A 19,034-nucleotide genomic window follows, 5' to 3' on the forward strand; every position below is an offset into this window, starting at 1 on the left:
GTACAATAGAAAAATCATTAGAAGAGAAGAAAATCTGCTCTGCAGTATTTTTAGATGTAGCGCAAGCCTTCGATAAAGTTTGGCATGAAGGCTTGATATTGAAGCTAAGAGCAATGCTACCAAAGCAATTCTCAGAAATATTAATATCTTATATTTCAAACAGAGCTTTCCGAGTGAGACAAGGAGAAGCATACTCAGATCTCAAGCAAATAAATGCTGGCGTACCACAAGGCAGTGTATTGGGGCCGGTCCTGTACCTCTTATACACCTGTGACATTCCAGAAACAGAAAATAACATCTTCGCAACTTTTGCTGATGATACTGCAATTATAGCTGTAGGGAATGATCACGCTGAAGCAGCGGAGAATTGCCAAGTAGCTATCAACAAAGTAATCAATTGGACGAAGAAGTGGCGAATGAAACTCAATGAAACCAAATCAGTGCACATTGATTTTACAAATAGGCATCCTAATTATCAACCTATATATATTAACAATACACCCATTCCATACGCAAACACAGCCAAATATCTTGGCATGACCCTTGATGCGAAGCTGCGCTGGAGAGCTCACGTCAAGAAAAAACGTGACGAGCTGGAGCTCAAATACAGAGCTATGCATTGGCTGCTTGGGAAACATTCCTCGCTGTCTATATACAATAAAATATTGCTATATAAACAAGTCCTAATGCCTGTATGGACATATGGTATTCAACTCTGGGGCTGTACCAAAAAAAGTAATTTAAATATCATACAAACGTTCCAAAATAAAGTACTTAGGGGTATTGCAAATGCACCTTGGTATGTAAGAAACGAAGATCTACATCGGGACCTTCAAGTAGACCTTGTTAAAAAAGTGATTAGCACTTATGCTGAAGGCCATCAAAAAAGACTTCACCATCACGTCAATATCGAGGCGATCCAGCTCCTCGATACGACGGACTTAGTGAGAAGACTCAAAAGGACTAAACCGTTTGAGTTAGTGACATGACACAGTGTAGTGTTAGTGAAGAAGTGATAAGTGAACATTATAGAACACAAGAACAATGTGTCTACTCCTTTATGTGATAAGACAAAGAAGTGCAGTGTCAGAGGACGCCGCCTTCATTATATGATTATTTAGCAGTTTAAGTTAGCGTAAAATTACTCATTAGTCTTATAGTAGGCTAGATTGTAATAAATATAAAGTACCTTATTATTCATTCGGTACTTTATACAAGGAAAAAAAAAAAAAAAAAAAAACTTACTTAAAAAGGTAAAAAGATAATCGTGAGAAACGGTACACGTTTGAGGTTTCTTTAAAAAAAGGTGTGTGAAGTCTACAGATTCGCAATTTATTTATTTTATTGTGTAAAGCATTTAGACCAATAGTCAATAAGGATATATAAAGTCTCTCTCCCACCCAAACCCAAACCCATCTCACCCAAATCCAAACCTCTCTCATTCTTATGGGAGCCATTTAGAAGTGGTAAAATAGTGTTAGGATCACTAATTATGGTAAATAATTGACGGAGATCCAGGCGCCCACAAAACACCTTTACAAAATAATATACAAAAAATATGATTATCGCTACGTATTATTTTTATAACCCCGGCATATCACAGACAATAAACAATATTATAGGTATATTAAGTCCCCGTCTGAGCTATGAGTGGAAATAAAAAGAAACGGAATGAGATCGCTGGGAACACAATTTCCCAGTTGCAACCTCCGATACACTCGTATTACGTAGGGTTACCATAATACTTGGAGGAGTAAGGACATTTGAATAAAACATAAAATATTGTATTACTTTCGCAAATTTTGACAGTGTGTTAATTCCTTATCATAGGAATTGAAGAGCATAAAATATAAGTATTTAATTAAATAAATTCCTAAGTAATAATTAGTTTATGTTCTTTCTAGAACAAAATATGTGCCTTTACGGTATGTAATTTTTACATTATGAAAATAAGCGATACACTGGGAGCCAGTATTGTGACAGAGCATAAAAATAAGTAGTTAAATATTAACTTTCGAAACAAAAAAACCGATATCAACAGATACTCTAAGAATCTAAGGACGTAGAAACGTAGAGGACGTAAGAAATTTCCCCCCATAATATTTGTGATACCTACTTTAAAACTGAACTGTACACAGTATTATGAACAGACCGCGTAGTCACAATAAATATAAACACTTAATAAATGTTAAAGCAAGTTCCGTGGTGAAACTACCCAATACAGTAAATACGATTACACGACACGTCGCGCCCCGGCCGCGCCGCGTCGCGTCTCCTAAACGCATTACGAGCTACACGCACCGCCGCAAGCTGGAAGCGACCAGGTAACTTGACCTGGAGTTAACATCTGCAACTGAAACTTAACATACTAAGGTCAATATGGACGTGATGACGTTTTTATGTCAGGATTTTAGCGAATGAACGCAGTCTAGAAGTGAACGCTAATGTTAACTTGGCCTGAAGTTATCGTTGTCAATTCATTACTGCCCCACTCCTGGGTACGTTAACCCTTTCAAAGTGAAACTCACAATACTGGCTTTATGCGAAATGGTAGACGTGACACACATTTGTGAACTTTATTGTCACCTTTCAGGTGTGTCGATTTCCTCATGACGTTTTCCATCACCGTTAAAGTAAGTGATAATTAATTTTCTAATACGTACATAACTTTTAAAATTCAGAAATTCGAACATTTCTTTTCTAAGCATTTGTTATATTAACACTTAGTAAATGTTAATCGCAAGTTCCATGGTGAAACTACCCAATACAGTAAATCCGATAACACGACACGTCGCGCCCCGGCCGCGCCGCGTCGCGTCTCCTAAACGGATTACGAGCTACACGCACCGCCGCAAGCTGGAAGTGACCAGGTAACTTGACCTGGAGTTAACACTTCGAACTCAACATTAATGCATTAACGTTTTTGATGTATAAAATGTGAGGGTATCAGTGGAAGAACGCACGCTGGAAATGATCAACAATGTTAACTCCAGTTAACGTCTGCAAGTAACACGATAGCACTGGGACTTTACTGAGGTTGTTTATATGAGGGCAAGAGCAATTGAGCGTAAAATTAAACGCTAATGTTAAGTTGACCTGGAGTTAACATGTGGAACTGAAGATTAATAAAATATGAACGTTATTGACGTATTTGTGAAGACTGGAAGTGAACGCTAGTGTTAAGTTGTTCTGGGCTTAACATCTGGGATTAAATATACATGAAATAGCGTTATAGTCGCCCAAAATATATATTACTACATATGTTCAAATAAGACATAAATAATTCACAAGCTTCAAGACATTTTAGATACGTCATCTAGACCCGCTAAGGCAGAGTTCGGCGACATGTGATTAAGTTATAATAGTAATTAATAGCGCACTAACTGAGTTGGCGCGACGGCAACTCGTTAGCTCTGTTACCTCGTTACTCTGTGCTTGTCGAACGTACTACATTTTGTTAACGGAACAATTTTAAGTGGATTTTGTACGAAATTCATGGAAATTCCACTGTAAGTATATCAAGCACAAAATTACAAGGGTAGGGGCAATTAGCCTGTATTTTTATATAAAAGCAAATGAGCATGAAGTATACCTGATGATAAATCATTACTGTCGCCCAATGGCATTTGTAGGTAACTCCATATAGAGCAGGGTCCTACCTAATTCACAACATAGTTAGTAGCAGACGAGCATGCAGTCCACCTGATGGGAAGGGACTACTGACGCCCATGGACATCTGTAATCACCCCAGACAAGATTCCTACCCGAGGTCAATCACAGATGCACCACCACCCCTGAAAACTGAGCTAGAATACATGGAAAAAATATGCTTCTCAAATTCTTCTGTATAAAACAGAACATAGGAGCACTTTAAGACTGCTGTTATTAGGCAGAAATAGTTGTAGCGGTGGTGACTCCGGAGTCGAACCATAAAGGGTTTTACCACCTTAAAAATGGCGGTACCTTCGAACGGTCGAACTATATAGATTCTAACTTCATTCCAATTTAATGATATCATTATTTTATCCCAATATCTTAAAGATAAATTAAGCGCGATGGGAGAACACAGCTGCGGTGCGAGTAAGGTAACCATAATCCCGCACTTCGAGGGACTTATACGAGCACAGTTCATTTTACACACGATCCGCTTCGGTTGAAAGGGTGTGTTTATGTTTCGTGTGACAATAAAACTGAATGTTATGGACGATTTAAACTTACAAGACACGGAATTTTAGTTTTTTGTGTGTTTATAGTAAGCAAAAGATTGCATTAATATAGTTGATTTTAAGTGCTTAAAATATTAATAGCACAAAAGCATATCACTGAAGCCTTTTGGAAATTGATACCATGAGAAATAAGCTATTTCCTGTAAGTTTTTTTGGCTTACAAAATCTTTTAAAAACACATCGATGCTACATAACTACGAAAGAAAGGATCTAGAATACGAAAAGCAGCGTTGCTGACGCGGCAGTAAAACTTTGCAGAGTGCTTATGTTTAAAACTATAAGTACTTAATTCTGCGCTAACAAAATAATATAATGAATGCAAAACTGCATGAGGAATTAGTGATGCCACACTTTAGCGTTATCTAATTGAACACTAGAATATTTAAATAAGATTCTATAAGAAATATATACTCATTTGATAATGATTTCATGGATATTTTTCAGCATACCCCTAATACATCAATAAGAGAACATTAACACATTCCCACATACGTATCGTGTAATTGGTCCACAATTCAAGCATCACAGCGCTTGATAGGCGCACGGAGCGTGTAATAGCTGTAACGCAGCTGTGCGCTCTCACTGCGTTCAATTTGACACCCAACTCTGCAGCTCGAGACTGTTGAGGTAATACTCTGAATTAGGTACCGCTTTATATAAAAGTGAGGCTTGGGGAATATAATTTGGATTCTATGTATGAGGCTCAGAGGATGAGTTTTAGATTTTTAAATTAATTACCATTTTAAACATAAAATAAAGCATTGTTAGAAAGTTTATATGTTAAAGCTTCTTTATTGATCTCAAAGCTCTACTAATCTGCAGTTTGAACAGTATCCAGTATGACAGCATGATATAATAGCAAAAAAATATAATATGTATTTTGATTTTCAACTAATATTCAATTAAATGTAACAATATTACAATATCAATTTTGAAGGTGGTAGAACCCTTTGTGATTTGACTCCGGCGGCACCACCGCCACACCTATTTCTACCTAATAACAGCCGTGTTAGGCGCTGCTGTGTTCCGGTTTGAAGGGTGTGGTAAGGGAGACAGACTTTTCCGAGGCGTTCCAGCTTAGTCCTCAGGGGTAGCGGCGCATCTGTGGCCGACCTCAGGTAGGAATATCTAATCCTATCTGGGGTTGATTACTGATGTCCATGGGCGGCAGTAGCCACTTACCATCAGGTGGACTGCATGCTCGTCTGCTACTCTTATATTATAAAAAAAAACACTTTACACTTGTTCCTTTTGTTAGAAAGTTAGTTGGTTAACGAAATATAAAGTAAACGGCATTTTTTTCAAAAACAACGAGTAATCATTTTATAAAGCTCCATTTATATCAATATATTTCAACGTTAATAAAATCATATTTTTGTATATAATATTTTGACAGGCATGGCCCATGTCTGCGCAGTCCTCGTGGAAGAAATAAATATGCATCGTATAAATCGATATGATTTTGTTTTGGCGCGGACTGTTGCGTAAGATGTATATATAAATGTAGTACATAACATCTATTCCTTCTCATCAAGCAGAGAACAGGATAATAAGAGTTAATGACTCAACAAAACGTTTCTAATCGCTTAAGTCGTTTGCGGGTTATTTGCGGAACTAACTGGCTATTATCTCCGAGCTGACGCGGTGGAAACTAATCCTAACTACTTTAGTAAAATGACAGCCGTATCTGTAGGAAATTGGTGTAATCTAGGATTATTCATTTATTAATAAAGTATTGAGCTAGAAATACAGAGAAACTTACCATAAGCCATGAAAATATAATCAAGATAGTTGTGAAGCTTAAATTCTTAAAGGTTTGTTAAGTACAGAAAGTAGTAAGTAAGAGAATAAGGTGAAGTTAAGACAAATTATTTTTTATTCAATTTATATAGTAAACAAGTTTACCAATCAGGTAAACTTGTTTATTATATTAATGGCAATTGAAGTCTAAGGACATACCTATTTATCTAACCTAAAACATATACTGTAGATAGTCTACTGATTCTTAAACACTTATATAGCGTTATATGAGGGAAGTAAAATTTAACCCGAATTATATTATGTCATTTTCTGGTTGCATTTATTTTAACCACATAAATTTACCTGTAACAAGGTTTAAATTTTATTTTTTACAGTAAACCTAAAATATGCTACACCATCCAAGACCATAGAAAATGAAGCAAAAAGTGTTATCAAGAAACATTAAAATTTGTTCGCTCTTTCAAGACTCATATGCCAAAGTAATCAAAAGAAACGAGACAAATAAATAACCGTTGAGATCCTAATCCTAAACTGAAACCCATAATTACTCTAAAGCTGCTATTATACCCGATACAAAAAGCACATTTCACACGAGGACAAACGAACAAAACAATGTATTCACTTAAACAAACATTATAAAACTCAATTTCGTCGACGACCCTTCAAAGAAAACGATAAAACATTGCCTCAAACTGTACCTAACGACAATTGGTATAAAACACATTTTCCCTTACTACCAAATTTACGTTTAACGACAAATTGAATACTGATAAATTTGCACTTGCATCCCAAAGTGTATTTTATTTAGTCGCAAATAAGTCTGGTGATACAATGTAGGGTAAGGGTGCACGGGGCGTTTGGCACAAAAACGCGTATTAGTTCGCGCAAGTCGAGCGGGTGACAACCACTTGAGGGGAAGTGAGGGCGCACGGGACTTTATTGCGCTTTTATTTTGAATTGGCTTCAAGGGTCAAGATGAAACGTTTTGACGTTTGAGATCAAACTAACATACAGTTAGTTGAATGAAGTAAATAATAAAATGAGAACAATTTTCTTTCACAAATAATATGTTTTATATTATTGACAAAATGTGTACTATACTTTTTTCAGCTGTACATGAGTGTTTAATAAAATACCTTAACTTTAATTACTTATATTATTATAATTATTGACTTTAATGAAAGTACTTCACACGATACAGAAATAGAGAGTTTTAGAGATATTTTTACCCGACTGCCAAGGAAGGGTTATGTTTTTCGCGCGTATCTTGTATGTTTGTCTTTCTTTATTTGACCCGATCTAACAAACGGCTGGATAAATTTCAACAGTTAAGGTGTCATTATATTTGTCTCAATGACCCGAGTGTCCTTAGATAGGTGTTAGTAAAAAAAAACCAAAATGGCGGATTTTTGGCGCGAAATAGTAACACATTTAAAAAAAAAAGTTAACCGAACCTATCGAGTAGGATATCAAATGAAAGGAAATTAAACGGAGATTATAAAAACATATTTGTATATATATAAAACAGCAAGGTAACTGACTGACTGACTAACTAAATGACTTTTTAATTTTTCAGAAATCAACGTACATCCTAAACCAAGGACCTTACACTTCTGAAATCTTGCACATTGGTTCTCTATATAGAGTGAATAAGTACTAAGAAAGGCCTTTTGAAAATTCTACCCTAAAGAGGGTAAAATAGGGTAAAACAGTTTTTTTGAAATCCTTTAATTTTGAAGCAACTACTATAAAATTTTATATTTGGCTTTCTGGATAGGAACAAGGACGCATTTATTTATCGTCCTCCGAAAAATCAACCCCGTAGAGGGTAAAATAAGGGTTTAAAGTTCATTTGAACAATCGTCAATTTTGAAGCAAACACTATGAAATTTTGCATCAGGCTTGTTAGATAAAAATAATGAAATTCTACCTCTAACGAGGTAAAATAATGACCGAAACTTTGATTTACTGAAGTTATATATTTTATAGACCGTAAATGGTGAATTTTTGAAATACGAGTAGTAACACGTTTTAAAAAAAGTTAACCAAACCTATCGAGTAGGGTGTCAAAATACAGGAAATTAAGAGGAGACTACACATACGTTATATAATATATGTTATATATAAAATTCTCGTGTTAGTTACCGTACTCCTCCGAAACGGCTTCACCGATTTTCACCAAATTTTATATACATATTCACTAGGTCTGAGAATCGGCCACATCTATATTTTTTTACTCTTAAGTGATAAGGGTTGTTCACCCTTAACATTTTTTTATTTATTTGGCAACATAACGTTTGCCGGGTCAGCTAGTACATATAAACTCGTATATACACATCAAGATGACTGTCTGACTAAATGAGTGAGTTGCTGTACCAGAGATCGACGCAAAGGGAAACCGCTGAACTTAAGCGTGCTGGAATTTTACACATTTTTTAGGATCTTTATATAGCGTAAATGAGCACTACGAGGATAAAATAGGATAATATTGTTTGAACATCTTTTGTTTTTGAAGCAGTCACCTACTTTGAAACTTTATATGTGGCTTTCTGGATAAAAATAACGAAATGCCTATTTCACTGCTTTTGGAAATTCTACTTCAGCCTTTTTGGTGCAGTCGGGTTTTTGATTTTTTTAATTAATTACTTGTTATGACTCACTATTTTAAATGGAAATGTTAATATTTATAATTTGATGAGAAGCAGGTGTTTTTTTAACGATAGTTATTTAATGTGCAATATATCTTAATTAACATAAAAACTGTTATTTAACAGACAACACATAAACGAATTATACAAAAACCTAATAACATAAACATAAAAGAAGGATAGAGGACGTATTTATGGAATATCCCCCATTTAGTTTCGTCATGGCCACCCTAATCTAATGGAGCTACGCGAATTCGATTATCATCGCTCTCTCATTGTGTCTGTTTGTCTGTTAATGTACTTTTAATACACCTCTTGAACATGAAAGACCGTTTAATAGTAACATTTCACCCATTACAAAACCAGCCAAATCACAAGACCTCGTATTGCTTATTAAATGTATGTAGCTAGAGGTCTCTTATGCTGGTTATATCATTCCAAACAATATCCATGGATTTCAACAGTCTAAAGTTAGAGCTCTTTAAACGCTTGGATACCAATGAATGTAGACCCCTAAATTCGATTGTTTTATTCAGATTCAAAGACCATTATTTTATGGTTCTGTTGTTACATGCATTTAACAATGGCTGTTTATGAGCGACTGATTTTATAGACGTTTAATAGTTAACGAGATCAGATAAGAAGATGTACTTAGAGATAGTGTTTTAAGAGTTACTTTTGCATTTTTTCAAGTGAAATGGAAAGGTGCGGGATCATAGGGGTAGATTTTTTAAGCACTTTGCAATGGTGGTGTACAAAATCTTTGCCCTGCAGTGGAGAGCAATGATTCGTATATGGTATTGATATATTAATTTAGTCCAATATTGAAATAGTCCAAATTGAAGTTGGTAGAACCCATTGTTGTTCGACACCAGCGGCACCACCGTCACATCTATTTCTGCCGCATAACAGCAGTGTTAAGTTCTGCTTTGTTCTGGTTTGAAGGGTGTCGTAAAACATACTTTTTCAACACGTTGCAGCTTAGTCCTCAGGGTTAGCGGCACATCTGTGGCCGACATAAGGTAGGAATATCTTATTCTATCTGGGGTTGATTAGAGATGTCCAGGTGGCAGTAGCCACTTACCATCAGGTGAACTGCATGTTCGTCTGCTACTCCTATATTATAACAAAAACTCATTATGGTTCACCGAAAAAAAAACACTATTTTTAAAACTACTTTTACTGCTCGCTAGTGGAAGTACTAGGCGAGCATAGCACCGAGGCGACGGACGCGGCCGGTAATTCGCTTAAACCAGCGCCGACAACACCTCGCTACACCGTTTTAATTCGACTACATCTACTCGTACCTACACTTTCTGAGTTCCTGGTAGCTAGGTTTACTGGGTTAAGATTAACTTTCATTTTAACTATCCAAGAAAGATAGTAATTAAACTACTTTTTCTCGCAACTCTATTGGATAACTTAGAAGGGTTACTTAAGGCTGCCAACGTTTCTCTTATTCTAAAAAATAATCAATTTAGGCTATAGTTTACCGCGTTGGCTAATCATTTTAACTATACTATACAAGAAAGATAGTAATTAAACAACTTTTTCTCGTAACCCTGGAGGGCTTAGAAGGGCTGACAAATCTTCTCTGGTTGTAAAGCATAATCCATTTAGGCCATAGTCTGCCGCGCTGGCTAAGTGCGAATTTGTAGACTTCACAACCTTCAAACCTTTTTTACCACACTTTTATTAGCTTGACTGTATCTGGGTATGTAAGGGAAGTGTCGAAGTCGATTCTTACTCACTTTGAACGGTCAGATTAATTTAAAATTTTGAACAATTATCAAGAATCGATGACAATATACGATTTTAATATCTTTTTCCCTTCAACTTATGATGATCATCAGGAATAACGATTTTTCTTGGGCAATTTTAGCGTGTTTTTTCTGTCTTTAAATAACTCCTAGGCTTAAAATTTCCTTCACCGTTTAAGTAAGAAATAATTAATTTCTAATACGCACATACTGGATCTATATATACCATTCATTTAATTTTCTATTAGCTCAGTATAATTAGTTAAAAACAATAATTGTTTCGTTTCGGCAACATTGGGGATGACCGCAGAGAAGGGTTGCTAATTGAAACGTCTCTCATTACGGACCTGACGGATAATTAAAGTAAATTCATTTAGTCTTTGTCTAATAGCTGTTGAGTTGAATAAACCTTCGTAGTACATACATATATTTTGCCCATATTTCTATAAAAGGGGCCACCATATCATTGATACGCGGAGTGTACTGGATTCGATTCCGGATCAGGCCCAAATCTAAATAATGAATTTAGACGTTTCTTGAATGTGTTCGTCTTAGTGTGTGTGTTCGTTTTACTGTAGAATTTTTAATAGACTTCCCAAAGGAAATAAGTTATCTATTTCTCGTTTATTTTTTATTCACCGAGAAACACTCAACTTTTTTATCGTAGAAAGAGAAGTCTCTACACATTATTTGTCACTAATTCAAAACAATATTCTCACAATTTCTATTTCACATCATATTTTTTTGCTATATAGTAAATGAAGATTTAGGAAGCTAAACTATTGTATCATCCACGATGTGCAAAAAAGTCGATAAAAAATAAAACGATGACAGGTATCATCGTTTTATTTAGAAAAAATACCGTTATAATAAAAAAAATATGTACTTATGATGTAAAAATAGTGCTAGGTTACAGACTAATATTATATTTCCAATAGAACATTACACTACTCCAAGATAGTTCATGTCCAAACCCTTTACAAATAGCTCGCGGTCCTTCAGTAATATGGGCAAAATGACACAGTTTCCCATCGACACGGCGCAACCCTTTATTACCGACAAAGTGGGAGATTAGCTCACAACCGCATTATTTAGCGAGAGCTCAGAAACCAACATCCACATACATTATCCTTCACTTTACTGCAATGCAATAAAAACTATATTTCCTTAAACGTACGCACTTTTATCGCGGTATAAGAAAGCAATTAGGAATGGACCAGTTTAGTGAGACACCCGAAATCGGCTACAGCTTCCCCTTTATCATCTATTTTATTAGAGTAGAGGAGGGTGGGTAGGTTCCTGTCATTCTGGTTAGGGGCGCTTGACATATGTTCGTCTCGGGGATTGAGTGGCATAAGCCCCTTTGGGTTCATTATTGCCATTTACCCTTCTCTACGACCCTCTGTTTGCGAAGTGTTCTTATTTCACTTAATAGAGGATATTTCGTTTAGTTTGATTTTTGAATATTAAACGGCGTGTTTGCGCACAAGTCAAGCGGGGTCGTACCGGCTAATCTACTCGAGAGGCCTTTGTTATACTCAGCCACATTGCACGAATGTAAAGCTAATTGTTCATAATCGATAAGTTAATTAACAAAATGTGGTAAAATTTATTATATTATCGTCACCACGTAATTAAAATAATATCATGTAAAACTCATGAAACTAATAATACTGGAAAATCTCATTGTCATTATTTAATTAACTGGACAGAAATTCATAAATAAATCAAGAAACCTGTATTCAGACTTGATGGCATATTCGTACTGTATCCAAATAAATAGGGACGCCATACATTAGTAACGCCTCACCTTTAAAACTATTTTGTAGCAGCTCTACATCGTCGTCACAAGACTCAATAGACAAGAATAAACATAGCGTTTCTATCACCCGACAAATAAAAGTTTACTACATTACGACATTAGACAGAAGTTGTGGCGACACTGTGAAAGCAAGAAAAGTTCTTCAAAGTACTAACCTGTACGCGGACCTCCGGCAAGTTGACCTTCATAGCGAGCTCCTCCCGCGAGTACACGTCAGGGTAGTGGCTCTTCTCGAAGGCGCGCTCGAGCTCGTGCAGCTGGTACGTGGTGAAGGTGGTGCGGTTGCGACGATGCTTCTTCTTGCCGTCTGCAGCGGAGCCTGGTCGGGGACCCTCGTCGTCGCTCGCGGACTTGTCGTCTGGTGGCGTGCGGCTGAAGCCGTCGTTGCTGTTGCAGGAACCCTCGCCTGGGAACAGATAAATGGAATGAGTCCAGTTTGGCTTTTTTATTGAAGCATTTGGACTAAAGTACTGACTATATTCAATATCACTATAGTTGTCATTTCTTCGAGCTAGAAAAGTGCACAGAAAGTATAATTCTGGGTGCACCAGTTGTCAATTGCCTGAGCAGATCAAATATCAGTTCTTGTTATAAAAATGTTTTCTACTCAAATTAAACATCTGAAAAATTTTTACAAATTTTCTTTATATGTTATTGAATATTACAATACCTTCTACAAATTTAGCTTTTAATAATAACTTTCCAATACAATTGTTTACGTTATGTCTTAAGTCTACCTACATAGTTGCATAACTAAACTATTACGTTATTTTTCTTATAAATACGCCAGTAGGTAGGTACATAAATAAACAGTTATCTAAATTGGTAGAAGATCAATTTACTAGGGACTCGGTCAAAAAGGGTATTTCACATAGGTAAGTAGAAGGTATATAATAAGCAAAAGTATTTTTTTTCGCGAAACAGCCCGGCGTATACCAGGCGATTATATTTCCTTCGAATTTCTAACCCGAGGCCTACTATTACTTTCCATTTGTTTCACGAAATCATGTATCATATCCAAAGATAGCGGAAGATAGCGGAGCCGCAATTACCCGCTACAAGGCAGTAAAGCAAACAGGCCGATGTTTGCGTATGCAAATGCATTTCCCGCCGTGTCCTGCTAATGCAATTATATTCCAATTTACACACTACAACGAGGACGGACTAATTGCACTGAATTATATTGTTATTGAAATATACATTAATGCTGCAATCGTTTGTTGTGACCCAATGCTGGGCACCACGCCCATAATTGAGCTGTAGGTTGGTAGAGAAAATATTATTAAGCAAAATAAAAAAAAATGTCTATGCTAATGTAAAACAAATAATTTTCTGTGAAAACCATATCTATGTGTAATGATTATAATACGGGCACTTACTTTTTTAATTTTTATTGTCATACGTATCAGCAAAATCAAAATCTACTTTTTTCATATACATTTTTATAAAACAGTTACATTAACATAGTTAAAAGTGTAATTAAATTTACGCTATTAAAACTGTCCATTTAAAGCTTTTCGATGGTGCGTCGCTTTTTCATGAAATCGTTGTGGCATTGCTAAATATCAGTATCTTCACATTGACAGACCAAACACAGCACAGTGACTTTACAAAATGGTCATTTAGAACACCAAATGTTGAAAAGTTCTTACAAAACATTATTTTATTAGACACCTATTAGGAGTGCATAAAATAATTAATTAGTCTTAGTGTGTCCGCCATGTTAAGTTTAAAATGAAATGATATTAATACCGAACCGTTATACAAAATATCAGCTTAATACATTGAGGATAACTGGTTTAATTTTCAGTTACAAGATGTCTCACCCGTGGACTAACAAAGCAGTTAAATGAGTTTGTAAAAATATAACTGCCACAAAAATATTTACATCCAAAAAAGCACCTGCAATACGAGATATGAACGACAGCAGAACTGCAATTATCCACAACACCGCAATAAATCAGCCGGAACGCTACAGTTTGTGTATGCTAATGCACTTCCGACCGCCGCCCGATAATGCAATTACATTCAAATCTCGACACGCATAACACGAGGATACCAACGATATTAATTGTCTGACAAAAACACAGCTGAACACCTAATTCACTTGAATAATACGCGAGAACTTTGTATAAAGCTGTACATTTTCAACCGTTTTCAACCGAGTTTCCTGAATTTATTTTTATAATATAGGAGTAGCATACGAGCCACCTGATGGTAAGTGGCTACTGCCGAACATAAACATTGTAATCAACCCCAGATAGGATTAGATATTCCTACCTGAGTTTGACCACAGATGCGCCGCTACCCCTGAGGAATAAACTGGAACGCCTCGGACAAGTATGTCTCCCTTACCACATTATTCTGGAAGTTCTATAATTTTCAAGATTACAAACAAAATTAAATCCAAATAACCTAACTGGGAATCGAACAAGACATTTTGCATGAAAAACCATTAATTGCAACAACCACAGTACCTCTCATTCATTAGGCATATTAGACAAAAGTGAAACAATAGATCTAAATTTCGTTAAATTAACTGCGAGAAATTTAGCATTTATCTGAAAATTCAAACAAAGAGTCACCTGACGGGTTAATTACGGGTTCGTAGATACCGTGTTTACATGAATAGTGTTGTGCACATTCGCTCAGAATGTAAACGAAAAATTATACTTTTTTATAATATAGGAGTAGCACACGAGCATGCAGTCCACCTGATGGTAAGTGGCTCCTGCCGCCCATGGACATCTGTAATCAACCCCAGATAGGATTAGATATTCCTACCTGAGGTCGGCCACAGATGCGCCACTACCCCTGAGGACTAAGCTGGAACGCCTCGGAAAAGTTTGTCTGCCTTACCACACCCTTCAAAACGGAACACAGAAGTGCCTAACACTGCTGTTATTAGGTAGACGTAGGCGTGGCGGTGGTGACGTTGGAGTCGAACCACAAAGGGTTCTACCACTTTCAAACTATTAGCAGTAATCTAGTTATGGAACTTCGGCGTCTCAAATGAGGATTCCAAGGTTGACAGGCATTCAGTTAAGCGCCTTTCAGAAATTAATTATCACTTGCTTAAACGGTTAAGAAAAACATCCTAAGGAAACCTTTGCAAATGTTCTCAAGGACGCGTGAAGTCTAGATACTAATTCGCACTTGACCTGAACGTCTGTTACAATTTAGGCACTTCTGGGCATGTATGTCCTATGCCCAAAAGTGGGACAGTATGAGTTTACGAAAACTGCAACGCAAAAAAAAACTTTAGTTGCAGTTTTTGTCTACTGCAATACAAAGTTTCGATTTTTAGTAAGTCCTTAGTAGGTCCGATTGAATTAACAACATGAGATTGGATTTACAGCTTATATCAACTCATACTGTCAGAATCGAAACGCCAAATTCAACTGGCAGTTTAATTACGAGTTTTACGCCATGTTTACATAATGTTGTGCACATTCGCTCAGAATGTAAACGAAAAATGATAACATTTGCAGCTGGCCGGCGGCGCGTGTCTGTTGGTCCATCAATTTTCGAGTTGACTTGAATTTATGAACTTTTGTTATTCCAGCGTGTCCAGCCTCGGCCGTTTTATAAACAAGCGTTTGTGTGTGTTGGTGTGAAATGCCGTATTCTGTACCCTTACCCTGAGTTTTTACGTTTTGACAAATATGACTGTTTTGGTATTTGTTTATGTATTTGCCCATATAATTTCCAATCAGCGCCCCTAGCGGGTTGTGTCAGATCTTGGAACTGTTCCGGTATTATAAAATATATAGGATCCAACAAATTGTAAATGCACCCGTAGAGTTGTACATTTAATTTGACTTCTTTATGTATGTGTGTGTATCAATGTATGTACGTAATTGGTATCTATTAATATACTTGTGGCGCATTATGTATGTGAATGCATGTAATGTCTGTATGTAGCTGGCACCTCTGTACTTGTTGGCGAAGTAGTAAAAATATTGTAATTGGAGATTACACATTCTTCGCTCATATTACCATACAAGAATAGTCCATTTGTCCTGGATGATATGGTCACATCAGAGAAGTACCTAAACAACTGTCTGCTTAGTCGGGAATTAAACTCGGAAAGGGTAGTGTCTTTATGAAAGGTAGGGACCCTAAGACGAGCGCATAAATACTACATATTCATTCAGAGATAATTAAATATCGGTTTACATGTAGCAATGTTTGCATATGAGTTAGGAAGTCTACCTACTACATAATAGTGATACAGCGAATATTATATTTTAATGCGAATACTCGTTACATCACTAACATAACATACCTCGTCTCATATCATTGCAAATAATTATAAAAGAAAGTTCCGTGAGAATGTCAGTCCATCCGTTAAGCTTAATAATAATATAACCTTTTACATTTTATCAAAAAAATAAACAATATTGTATAAACCAACAATAAATATTAAAGGAAAGTGAGCAGTTATATTACATCTTAAAGTGGCATGAATTAATGGACAAATAATACTAATAAAAGTGACACTGAAAAAAATGTGAAAGATGTACCTCGGCAATGCCATTTGCGCCACTATCTGACGATCTAAAGATAAAATGGGCAAGTGTGTGTAGTCACGCGTAGTGATGGGTTCCGTAGTCAAATCAAATTAAATCATTTTCTTTTATTCAAAATAGGTTCTTTACAGAGCATTTTTTGAATGTCAATACAACTACCATCACTTCACAAGGTGTTTCGTTATGAAAAAGAAGAAACTCTTTAACACACATCTTTTAAAAAAATGTTTTTTACAATGTTAATCTTAACCTAATGGTACAGTCGAGACATTATTTTACTGACAGCAAAAAAAAATTATAAAACTGTTTTCCTATTTTTTACTCCCGTGTAAATCTCGATTTTAAGAGTTTTAGACCACCATAATCTAAGAATGAATGAAAAGTATACTTTAGGAACTTATCGAGTAATTTTTAAACTTTTATGTACATATTTTTGCAGACTTATGTAAAAATTTACGCCTCACATGTATACTTATTTACTAACTTACATACTTTTATGCTGACATTGTTTTATCCCTCCATTGAACATATGTAGAGTGCACCCCTATTTATTGTTGTTATTTCATTAAACCATTGTACAGCGATTGATTTTAAATTCAGAATAATACCTTTATAATTTCCTATATATAGCACTATATGGCTAATGGTCTCTGTATTAAACGACAAACAGTCTGACGGACGGACAGAACAGAATATAAGGATTATTTTTGGTTTGTTTTTACGTTTGAGCTCTAAAAATATGCATTGGTTATTTATCAATGTCTATTTAATATTATCTAAAATTTCCTACATGTAGTGCTAATATTCTCCATATTAAACGACAAACGGCAATCCGTTAGAACATAATATATGGATTTTCTTTTTGCCTTTTGGCCACGGAACCCTAAAAATATGCAAGTTGGTTATAAATAAATATTTTATATTAAGTATTTCGATAACACAAGGCTTACAACCTCTTACGTCTCACGTTGAACTTAGCACACGATTATAAAACCATTACAATCTTAAGTCCTTTTATCTAACAGTAAATAAGATAGAGACATCAGTTTAATTCAATCTTCGAACCCGACGGCCGCTGTCATTCTTAGCCGATTAAGAAATCAGGAATCGTACAGCGACAAAACCTGAGTTGTGCCAGCCCTGTCAGAGCAGATTGAGCGATCAAAACACGCCAACTACCATACATCTGTCCCTCTCACTCGTTACCATACTAACAAAGTGCGACAGAGACGGATCGTCGCATTAAGATTACCGAGAGATTACAAGCGGCAGGCCAAAACAAATAAAAACATTATGAGCAACGCATTAAGATGTTTTACACTTATCACGATACGATCTCGCCTCTCCTTTTTGTAATAATTATCGATAATCTGGCAACACTCGCGGCATTATCGACCATAATGGGTTGTCTCGTTGTTTTTTCGATGTTGCAACCCTAATCACGTGTCAGATTTGGTGTGTTGGTACATATTAAAGCTCTTCGGCATTAATGATTTTTTTTAATTAAATTTCTTTTTTGTGCTTATTAATTGGTAATGATTGAGTCGTTCGTGGCAGTCGGTTCGTCCATGACAGTTTAATGACTCTTATGTTAATGATAATTTCATTGTGCGATGATGCTGGCTTAATTTGTAGTGAATTACAATACATTTGCGAGCGAATCCGAACACGATTAATTATAGACTAATGAAAATGAATAACACGTTTATCTACCACGAGAGTGTAAAGATGTCAGAGGAATGATAATATGCTTAATTACTACATGATGTTAATGTTAATTTATTGTATGTTAATTCAATTTGGATAATCATTAACATTGCTTATTTCTAGTGTGAAGTAGTTGTTGCGTTGTTGGAAGGATGTGGATGCAGGCTAACTTACATGACCATTTTATTTCACACTAGCTGACCCGGCAAACTTTGTACCACCTCAAAATCTATTTATAAAATATATTTCATATAAAATATAGCCTATGTTACTCGTGGATAATGTAGCTTTCGAATGGTAAAAGAATTTTTAAAATCGGTCCATTAGTTTTTGAGCCTATTCATTACAACCAAACAAACAAACAAAGTTTTCCTCTTTATAATATTAGAGTAGATAGAGTAGAGAAGAGTGGCAATGATACATTGCGGATCATAGATATGATCGGCTTCAGGTAGAATAGAGCCTTTGTTTTACATAGAGTTAGTATCACCTCCATACGCGACGATAAACACTTAAATCAGTGTTATAAAAAATCACGTAATATTTTTAATGCCATCTTGTTTTGTCTAAAGGTAATC

The 19,034-nt window shown here is 35.8% G+C and overlaps 1 protein-coding gene across 1 annotated transcript in view; it reads right to left on the bottom strand.

Annotated features, from left to right (window-relative positions):
• LOC140755155 (retina and anterior neural fold homeobox protein 2) overlaps positions 1–19,034 on the bottom strand; it is a 57,634-nt gene that overhangs the window by 27,810 nt on the left and 10,790 nt on the right. Inside the window, exon 2 of the mRNA XM_073090364.1 lies at positions 12,373–12,623. Within this exon, the coding sequence (XP_072946465.1) occupies positions 12,373–12,623 (251 nt within the window). The remainder of the gene's footprint in view (positions 1–12,372; positions 12,624–19,034) is intronic.

This window comes from Epargyreus clarus, unplaced genomic scaffold (genome assembly GCF_041222505.1).
Source record: "Epargyreus clarus isolate Ecla_fem2 unplaced genomic scaffold, WU_Ecla_fem_2.2 ptg000032l, whole genome shotgun sequence".
Taxonomy (NCBI): Eukaryota; Metazoa; Arthropoda; class Insecta; order Lepidoptera; family Hesperiidae; genus Epargyreus; species Epargyreus clarus.